Source organism: Rhinopithecus bieti, unplaced genomic scaffold (genome assembly GCF_001698545.2).
Source record: "Rhinopithecus bieti isolate Rb0 unplaced genomic scaffold, ASM169854v2 scaffold_20815, whole genome shotgun sequence".
NCBI classification, from domain to species: Eukaryota; Metazoa; Chordata; class Mammalia; order Primates; family Cercopithecidae; genus Rhinopithecus; species Rhinopithecus bieti.
The window spans coordinates 67,451-77,691 of NW_016809867.1; the positions used below are offsets into that span (position 1 = coordinate 67,451).

Genomic DNA, 10,241 nt, shown 5'->3' on the forward strand with positions numbered 1-10,241 from the left:
TTTTTTTTTTTTTTTTTTTTTTTTTTTTTTTTGAGACAGTGTCACTCTTGTTGCCCAGGATGGAGTGCAATGGCGTGATCTTGGCTCACTGCAAACTTTGCCTCATGGGTTCAAGCAATTCTCCTGCCTCAGCCTCCTGATTAGCTGGGATTACAGGCATGTGCCACTACGCCCAGCTAATTTTTGTATTTTTAGTGGAGAAGGGGTTTCTCCATGTTAGTCAGGCTGGTTTTGAATTCCTGACCTCAAGTGATCTGCCCACCTTGGCCTCCCAAAGTGCTGGGATTAAAGGCACGAGCCACCATGCCCAGCCTGTATTCCTTTTTGTAATTCCCTTTCTTGTTCATTCATATTTGGGAGAGGTACTAAAAGACTGGGAGGCTGGGTGTGGTGGCTCACACCTACAATCTCAGTGCTTTGGGAGACTGACGTGGAGGATCACTTGAGCCCAGGAGCTCAAGACTAGTTTGGGCAACATAGTGAGACCCTATCTTTACAAAAAATAAATAAATAAAATAGCCAGGTGTGGTGACACCCACCTGTAGTCCCAGCTACTTGGGAGGCTGAGGCAGAAGGATCACTTGAGCCTGGGATGTTGAGGCTGAAGTGAGCTGTGATCATCCCACTGCATTCCTGCATTCCAGCCTGGGTGAAAGAGCAAGACCCTGTCTCAATAAATAAATAAACAAAATAAATACAAATAAAAAATAAAAATAAAAAATCGATTAGGAGTTCTTCATGGCCAATACTTGGCAAGCGATGGCTTTTAGGGGGAATATATGCTGATTCCTGATTGTTATCCTCTATCCCTCTATCTTATCTCCTGGTGCAATCATAAATGATGGCTGAAACTACTCCATTCCTCTGGAGGTGAAATCTACATTCTCTTGTCTGAGGTAGATAAGTTTGCTTGGGTTCTGCTTAAGGAGATGGGGGAGAGTAGTGTGTTTCAGGGCCTGGAAAATGTGTTCTCTATATAGGCTTTTGGTTAATCTCTGTTTTCAGTCTTGCCTATCAGTCCCACTCTCAGGGATACCTGGTGTCTGAGTCTAGAACTTTTCCAGGTTGCTGTGGGACAAATTAGCCTCCTTGTAATTGGTATCCCCCAACCTCTACTTTTGTTTGCTTTGCTCCATTAATTAACCATTTTCCATTTACTGCCATTGTCTAATGGAGGTAAATTATCTTCTGTTGGTAATCCCATTCCTTTTTTTTGTAATTGTGTGTTTATATAATGTTTCTTCTTCACTGTATTTCTAGTGGAGCCTTAGGGCAAAGAGCAGATGGTGGAAATATGTGTTCAGTGTTCAGTTTTTTTCTATAAGACATATGCAACTTGTGTTTTCCACTGAATATCACATGAACTTAATGCATATAGAGCTACCTTGTTTTTCATGATTGTGCCTACAATTCTATGGAGAAATATAATTTGTGAATCACCTGATGAAATTTTCCTAATTTTGCATCATCCTTTCATTCCTATAATAAACACTGTTAGAACGGCTATGGTAATATTCTATTTTTTACTTCTGTATTAAATAAGATTAAAGTTTTGTTTGTTTCCTTTAAGGCTCTTATTTCATTTCAGTATCAAGGGTATGCAGGGCTAACTTGGGAAGCTTTACATCTTTTTTCTAACACCTAGGATGTAAATCTAGTTTACACAGTAATTTTCAACTGCAGGAATACTTTGCCTCCCATGGAACGTTTGGAAATATCTGGAGACATTTTTGTGGTCACAACTGGCCATGGTCGGGAGGTCTTATTGGCATTCCGTGGGTAGAGGGGATGTTACTAAATGTCCCACAACACACCAGGAGAACCCTCCACAAAGATTTGTCTGGCCCAATATATCAATATTGCTGAGGCTGACAAACCTTGGTTTAAATAAATGTCCAATTCGGAGGATGAGTCTTTGTCTTTTTCCTTCTTGCGTATTGGTCTCCAGATTTTCCATTTCTTCAGTTAGTTTTCATAACTGTAGATTCTTAAAAGAAATGAACACTTCTTCCACACTTCAAAGGTGTTGTAAAGATGTGTAAAGTTTTCACTTTTTACATCATATTCACATGTGGCTATATGCCCTTTTCTCTTCAAAGTTTTCTTTATCTTGATCACTTATCAGAGGCATGATTGTTTTATTATCTTAGTCTTTTGAAAGAATCCTCCTTTAGTTTTATTTTTTAAATTTAGTGGGTTTCTTTTCACATTTTCCTTATGTCTTAATTATTTCCCCTTTTTTTTTATTTTACTTTTTCTAGTTTAGTGGATCAATGTAATTTAAATTGCTTTTTAAACAAACATATAAGAGTATACATTTTCTTTGGGCGCTGTTTGACTTTATTACACAAGTTTTAAAATCTATTTTCTAAACAGTTTGTATTTTCTAAGTCATTTTATTGCATCCTATGTTCTCATTGCTCTTACTATTAAAACTTTTTATTGGCCAGGCACGGTGACTCATGCCTGTAATCCCAACACTTTGGGAGGCCAAGGCAGGCAGATCACCTGAGGTCAGGAGTTCGAGACCAGCCTGACCAACAGGGAGAGAGCCCATCTCTACTAAAGATACAAAAATTAGCTGGGTGTGGTAGCACATGCCTACAAATCCAGCTACTCAGGAGGCTGGGGCAGGAGAACTGCTTGAACCCGGGAGACAGGTTGCAGTGAGCTGAGATCGTGCCACTGCGCTCAAGCCTGGGCAGTAAGAGCGAAACTCTGCCCCCACCAAAAAAAAACCTTTTTATTGTGAGATATGACATGTATTGAAACTATGTAAAATGTAAGCTTAGTGTAACATATAGCTAGAGTGAGTACTTGGGAACCAACACCCAGCCAGCACTGAGATGAAGAAGAAAAGGCACATTGCTTGCGCTACAGAAACCTTATGTTTCTCTAGTGTTATCACTCATGTATGCATCCTTGAACAATACAGTATAGTGTTGCCTATTGTTTAAACTTTTGAAAATCATGCTATATGTATTTTTTCGTACCTTTGTTGTGCTCAATATTGTGTGTGAAATTTGTTCCTATTGTGTGTAGCTATCGTTCTTTTGCTTTGCTGTATTTACTGCATTGTTTGAATACACCATACCGTTTATTCCCTTGGCTAGATACAGACATGTGGGTTGTTTCCAGTGTTATTAGGAACAGTGAATGCTACTGTGATCATTCTTGTCTATATTTCATGGTACTCCTGTGCCAGCATTTTTCTGGGGCACATACTTAGGAGTTGGATGACTGAGGCATGAGGATCAATTTCTTCTTTTACCCAAGAGTTATCTAGAAAAAAAAATTAAAAGAGCATTTTCAGGTGGCTTTTGAGTTATTTTTAGTGCATCAGTATGGTCAGAGAATACGGCCTGTGACCTTTCAGCTGGATTGTCAGCAATCATTTACACTTCACTATTGGTGTTACTGTTGTCTTTGCTTATTGCTACTTCTTGTATTATGTCTCCTGCTCCCTGCCCCCATCCCTGAATAATATCCTGGGTTTTTTTCCCCCTAGAAAGGGTTTGTGGGGATGTGTATGGAATGTGTTCCATGAACTTGCTGTCTGCTATCATTTGTTCAACAAATATTTGACTCTGTATGAAGTACTCCATCCATATCAGTGTGGAGAATCTGGAGGCAAACATACACAGATAAGCTTCCTGTCTTGAGGGAGTTAGATATAGAATTCTGAGGTCATAATTGAGTTTCTTTCCAGGTCTTTACACTTCTATGTTCTGATATTTATTGTTATAGATGAAAACTCTGATGCCTATCTGATTCTTAGTTCTTTCTGACAGTTAGTATGATTTTCTGTAAAGTGTGGGGGTTTTCCTTTTTTTTTTTTTTTTTTTTTTTGAGATAGAGTCTCATTCTGTCACCCAGGCTGGAGTGCAGTGGTGCGATCTTGGCTCACAGCAACTTCTACCTCTCACGTTCAAGTGATACTCCTGCCTCAGCCTCCTGAGTAGCTGGGGCTACAGACATGTGCCACCATGCCTGGCTAATTTTTTGTACTTTTAGTAGAGACAGGGTTTTACCATGTTAGCCAGGATGGTCTCGATCTCCTGACCTCATGATCCACCCGCCTCGACCTCTCAAAGTGCTGGGATTACAGACATGAGTCACCTTAAATGCTTTGCTGAGTCAAGTCCATTGTGCTCTGGCCCTTCTACAAGTGGTTTTTTTTCATTTTTTGATTTGGGGGTCTTATTTTTACCTCCTAGAATTGTCTTTTACATAGTAATCTGTTTTGTATTTTGTGGATACGGTATCTTCTCAATTACTGCTAAAGATTCCAATTAGGTTTTAAAATTCTGTTTATTTCCTTCATTAGCAGTGCTTCAGGTCATTTGTGCTTCTTTGACTTGGCACCTTCCTTGCAGGTTGATAATTTTCTTCAACTCTCTGATGATACATGGTTATCTGTTCATTTATACATGAGGTATACCTTTGATCAGTATGAGTAGTTATGAGTGTCTTCAGAATTGTCACTCTTTTCTGCTGTTACCTCCCCCTCCTGGTTTGCAGACTTGTGCTCTTCCTGTGGCATGAGGATGGGGTGGTGCTGGTCGGTGAGCTTTCCAGATTTTGAGCAAAAATGAAGAGGCAGAGTCTCTTATAAGATTTTGCTGCTGCATTGAGTTATATTAAAAAATATTCTGTCTTTTCTCTCTGGTTTTGACACTGATGGTAAGAGACCATCAAGATAGGCTTCCTATTATCATAGTGATCCTTATCAACTATAGTTGGGACAAGTATGGTGAAGAATGTTTGATTCTTCAAACAAAAGTGGTCCCTCCATTATTTGGATTGGGTTTGTGGCTTTCTTGAGCCCAGTAGTCTGATTCCACCTGCTTTGTATCTTCCAGCATGTCCTTACAGTTTTGGTTCACCAAGGGTATTCTTTTTGTATTGTTTTGCTGCTGCTGCAGCGAACTTACTCTCTTTTATAAAATTCTGTCATCTCAGTGGGGTTTTAGAAAGAGGACCAGGTCACATCTCGAAATGAAATAAATCTTAGGATTTCACAGCCCTAACTCACTTTTTGTTTTGATTAAATTACTTTGCCTTTTTGAGGGGGTGGGGGCTCAGCTTTCTCATGTGTAAAATGAAGGCTAGTAACTGGGCTAGTGGTGACAGACCCAGATGCATGTGAGAATCACGTCAGAGAGCTTTTGCAAAACAGATTCTTTGGGTAGGCTTTGAAATTAGCATTTCAAAAATGCTCTTTCAACCATTGATGCAACCAAACTCTTTGGGACTTTGAGGCTGGGTATATATTCTTTAGATACCCAGAATAATTGAATTTGGAGTATAACAATTTAGGGAAATGAAGAAGGGGTGGATTACATTTTGGAAGCTGCTGCTTAGATACTGCTGAGAGTTTTGTTGGTTTTGATTTCTGGATCCTAGTTTCTTGATCTTTTACATATTCTGGGTTCTAACCTGAACTGGCCTTTATAGTTGAAGATGCATTTATATACTGTGTCCTGACCAGGAAGCTTGTCTTTTGAACTTTGCCCAAACTGTGTATGAAGGCCCTTCCTAAAAATTTATTACATTCATTTCTGAACTTGATAATTGTAATTTGTGTTAATTGGTAAATTGTGTCTTGTAGAGAGATATTTGATAGTAAATTATATGTTTTTTAAAAGAAAATTTCCTTTATAGTATGGTGGTAATCATTTCATAATTCTTAGTTTTGGGAAGTGTCTATTATAAGTAACACATCTGACCTCTTAAAATGTAAGGAAATTGAATTTACGTAATGATTCAGGCTTTTCAAAGTTAAAAAGGTAGCTGTTTTGAGGAATTGATAGTTTGGGACGTTTATTTTAAACAAAATAAGCCTTTGATCTTATGCACATAGCCATACAAGTAAAATGTTTTCTTATTTTAAATTAGATTATGTTTTAAAATTTTTTTCAGTTTTGCTTTATGTTTGACTGATTGCTTTCCTTTATTCCTAAGGCATCCGTTAAGTTGAATTGTTCAAAATTGTTTCATTTTTAAAAGCTGAGAACTGTTGTTTGTCAAATCAAAGTTGGATTTAAAAATGCACATTTTAATTTTAATAAGCTCTCTGGTAGTGGAACTGCAGTGACAGATGGTTGGGAGTTTGTTCCTAAAGCTATTACACCAGTCTTCTAATGTGCATACTTGTTCTGTGTAACCCTGGCAGATTCTTTCTCTATTTCAGAATGGGACAACAGAAGAAGTGACTTCAAAAGAAGAGGAAGAAGAAGAGATGGCTGAAGTAGGTATTTTATGTAAGAATAATATTTTGGCCAGGTGAGGTGGCTCATGCCCATAACCCCAGCATTATGGGAGGCCAAGGCGGTTGGATCACCTGAGGTCAGGAGTTTGAGACCAGCCTGGCCAACATGGTGAAACTCTGCCTCTACTAAAAGTACAAAAAATAGCTGAGCATGGTGGTAGGCACCTGTAATCTCATATACTCAGGAGGCTGAGGCAGGAGAATTGCTTGAACCCAGGAGGTGGAGGTTACAGTTAGCCAAGATCGTGCCACTGCATTCCTGTCTGGGTGACAAGAGTGAGACTCTGTCTCAAAAAAAAAAATCATAAATATCTTCAGTTTTGAACATTTGAGTCATTCTCTAATCTTCTTTATAAATAAGTATTAATGTGGAATAATTGAAAGCACATCGTATTTGGAATGGAATGTAACTTATAAATTTTAGCTTTACCTCTAACTCATGATATGCCTTTGAGCAAATTGAATTCTTAGATTTGATTTTCTGGAAAACAAAAGCTCTTAACTTTTAGCACTAAAATTATATTTAATACTCATCAGTACTTCACCTGTATTTGGTTATTTTTTGGAAGAGAAACTACTGAGTTTAAAAAATTTTATGTTTGCATAAAAGGAGAATTTGAGAATATTTAAGGGACTACTTGCCAGAAGTAGTGAAACTGTCTCTTGTTGAAAAATCATTCAAAGAAATTTGTCTTAGTCTGTTTTATAGTGTTGTAACAGAATAACAGAGAGTGAGTAATTTATAAAGAACAGTCATTTATTTTCTGACAGTTCTGGAGTCTGGGAAATCCAAGATGAAAATATCAACATTTGGTGTCTCAGGGCCTTTTCATTGCATCCTCACATGGTAGCAGGCAGAAGGGCAGGAGAGCAAGCTAGTCCAATATGTGAGGCCTCATTCATAAGGACCTTAGTCCCATGAAGGAGGAAGGAGCCCTCTTGGCCTAATCACTCTTAAAAGACCTACCTCTTAATATCATCACATTGGCAACAGTTGAATTTTGGAGGGAATACATTCAAACAGTAGCAAATTTAGTAGAGCAAATTCCAAAGACATTGAGCTTAGGCCAGTTGTCAGTCATGAGTATAATTTTAGATGTTTTCAGGCTCTGAAGCTTTTCATTTAAACTTAAACTTTGGAACAAAGATCTTCTATGTCTCTGCATTGACCAAATAGAATGTATGTGAATTCCATGGTCTTGATTGTTTTAAAATATTTTTTTCTGTTTGGGGTCTTATAATTAATTTAGGCTTTCATTATCTTGGTTTGGAAATTTTTAATGTAAAATATACATTAGAGGGCTTCAGAACTAAAAAAGTAGTGTTGTAGGCTTGTTTTTGTTTGTTTTTTGAGACAGGGTTTACTGTCACCCAGGCTGGAGTGCAGTAGCGTGGTCATGGCTCACTGTAACCTTGAACTCCTGGGTTCAAGTAATCCTCCTGAGTAACTGGGACTATAGGCTGGTGCCCCATGTCCAGCTAATTTTTTTATTTTTATTTTTATTTTTTGTAGCGTTTGAGTTTCGCTCTGTTGCCCAGGCTGGTCTTGAACTCCTGGCCTCAAGTGATCCACCACCTCGACTTCCCAAAGTGCTGGGATTACAGGTGTGTGCCACTGTGCCTGGCTGTAGGCTCATTTTATGAGTCTGGAAGTAAAATACTTCTTAAAATTGTCCAATTAGAATGAGAGTCTGTTTCAATGTTTTTATGCAGTTTAGCTTAGGTGGAATAAGCTGCATGAAAACATTAAACCTTTTCCATGGGTCAGGCAGCCATTGTGCTAAAGTTCATGAACCCTTTCATTTTCCCTTCACAAGATAAAAAACAAGGGACCGCAACTTTGAGGGAAATCTAGAAAGGTAGGAGACTGGACTTTGGAGATGTCAGATTAGGACAGGTGAAAATCAGATATTCTAGGCTCCTAAAATAACATGGGAACAGGCCCAGAATGACTTTGGACATGGTGTGTTTTGGTGCATTGGATGCTTTTGTTTTGAGAAGGAAGGTTGTTGAAGTCATGGAATGCAAGATTTTCCAGAAAAGTCAGATGGATAGAAGTCTTGAATTTGAGACAGGCATGTTTCTATTTGGTGTGTTTGTTGATAAGAAGGCCTTAAGTGGGGAATCGTGTGCTGAGAATATTGTTTTAGAAAGATATGTTGTTGGGATGTGCTGATTAATACTGAGGTAGAGAAGTTTTGTGGATGGGAACATGACTGAAGTTGAAGGTACAGGAGGAAATATAGGCCAAAAGCATTTGTGAGCATTGTGGGGAAAAACAAGTGTAGGATGGAAGATCAGGGCTGAAAGGTGTACACAGGGAGAAGGGAGCTCCATGAAGTACAGAGTCATGGGCAGAGTTTGAGTGAAGGTAGTCAGTAATCTGATCTAGAAATCGGTTAGTTAGCCGGCTTGGAAAAAAAAAATCGAGATAAATATAAACTACTTCTTTAGAGATTTTGGCAGTTGAAGTAGAAAAATAAGGTAATTGAAAAAAGTTAGGATTTAAACAATTCTGCATATATTTGTATATGTGTAAGAACAGATAGTATGGGAAGGGAGGCAGCAGAATGATGTGAATTAAGATGTTGTTCTGTGGGGTGTTATTCAAATTCCTTTAAAATTATTATTAATTTTTGAGATAGGGTCGCTGTCACCCAGGCTGGAGTGCAGTTGGCATGATCATAGCTTACTGCAGCCTCAAACTCCTGGGCCCAGACGATCCTTCTATTTCAGCCTCCTGAGCACCTGAGATCAAATTCTTTTCTAATTTATTTTAAGTTATTAACATCAATAGATGCTTCCTACATAAAACCATAAACTTGGAAATTAGGGGAAAGCACCAAATGTCTCCAGAGATAACAACAACTAAAATTAATTGAAATTAACCTTTCAATATAAGTTCTTCTGGTCTTTTTCTGTGCTTATTTCAGCATAATTGAAATTCTTTCTATTCCTTTGTGTATTCCATTTTTCATTTCAAAGTTTTTCGATACAGGAGAAATGATTCTGTGTTGGTATTTCAGTGGCCTCTTAATAGTTCAAGGGATTGAGTTAACTGTTTGCTGTTTTTGCACATGCAGATTTTGTTTGTTTTTGTGGTTGCAAGGTTGAAATAGTTATCCTTATGCCTAAATTTGTGTTTACATCTTAGACTGGTTTCTTGGAATACAATTCTAGAAGTCGAGTTTCTGGAACAAACTATGAACAGTTAAGGTTCTTGACACCTGCTGCTAAACTGTTTCAAAGGTTCCTCTTAAGAGGAGATTTAAAAGATGGCTTGGCCAGGCGTGGTGTCTCACGTTGGTAATCCCAGCACTTTGGGAGGCTGAGGTGGGCAGATCACTTGACATCAGAAGTTTGAGACCAGCCTGGCCAACATGGTGAAGCCCTGTCTCTACTAAAAATACAAAGAAATTAGCTGGGCTTGGTGGTGTACATCTGTAATCCCAGCTACTCAGGAGACTGAGACATGAGAATCACCTGAACCTGGGAGGCAGAAGTTGCAGTGAGCAGAGATCGCCCCACTATACTCCTGCCTGGGTGACAGAGTGAGACTCTATCTTAAAAAAATAAATAAAATAAATAAAGAAGTAAATAAATAAATGATGGCTTATTTCATAATAGTTGTTACTTTGTAAAGATTTAAATCTGCTTTACCCAGAGTCTAGCTTTTAAAGAAAATACAGGATATAAAAGGTGGGAGCCTCTTGAATGGAATGTGGGGCTTTTCTCTCTCCCCATAGGATAGATATATTCTGTTTCTTGTCCCCATTGAGTCAAGAATAATTTAACTTTTGCATAAGAAACTGCTGAAGAAAATAGGTTGAATAAGCTAACATTTTCTTTCTTTTTGCAGGATATAGAAGACTTAGATCACTATGAGATGAAAGAAGAGCCTATTAGTGGGAAAAAGTTGGAGGATGAAGGAATTGAAAAAGAAAATTTGGCAATATTAGAGAAAATTAGG

General features: G+C 38.1%; 1 protein-coding gene across 1 annotated transcript in view; it reads left to right on the forward strand.

Annotated features, from left to right (window-relative positions):
• Nucleotides 1-10,235, forward strand: part of LOC108541267 (ubiquitin-conjugating enzyme E2 Q2-like) — a gene marked incomplete at its 3' end in the record, with an annotated part of 26,395 nt that extends 16,160 nt beyond the window's left edge. The window contains exons 4-5 of the mRNA XM_017890731.1: nt 6,194-6,250; nt 10,131-10,235. Of these exons, the coding sequence (XP_017746220.1) occupies nt 6,194-6,250; nt 10,131-10,235 (162 nt within the window). The remainder of the gene's footprint in view (nt 1-6,193; nt 6,251-10,130) is intronic.
• Nucleotides 10,236-10,241: the final 6 nt, after the last annotated feature.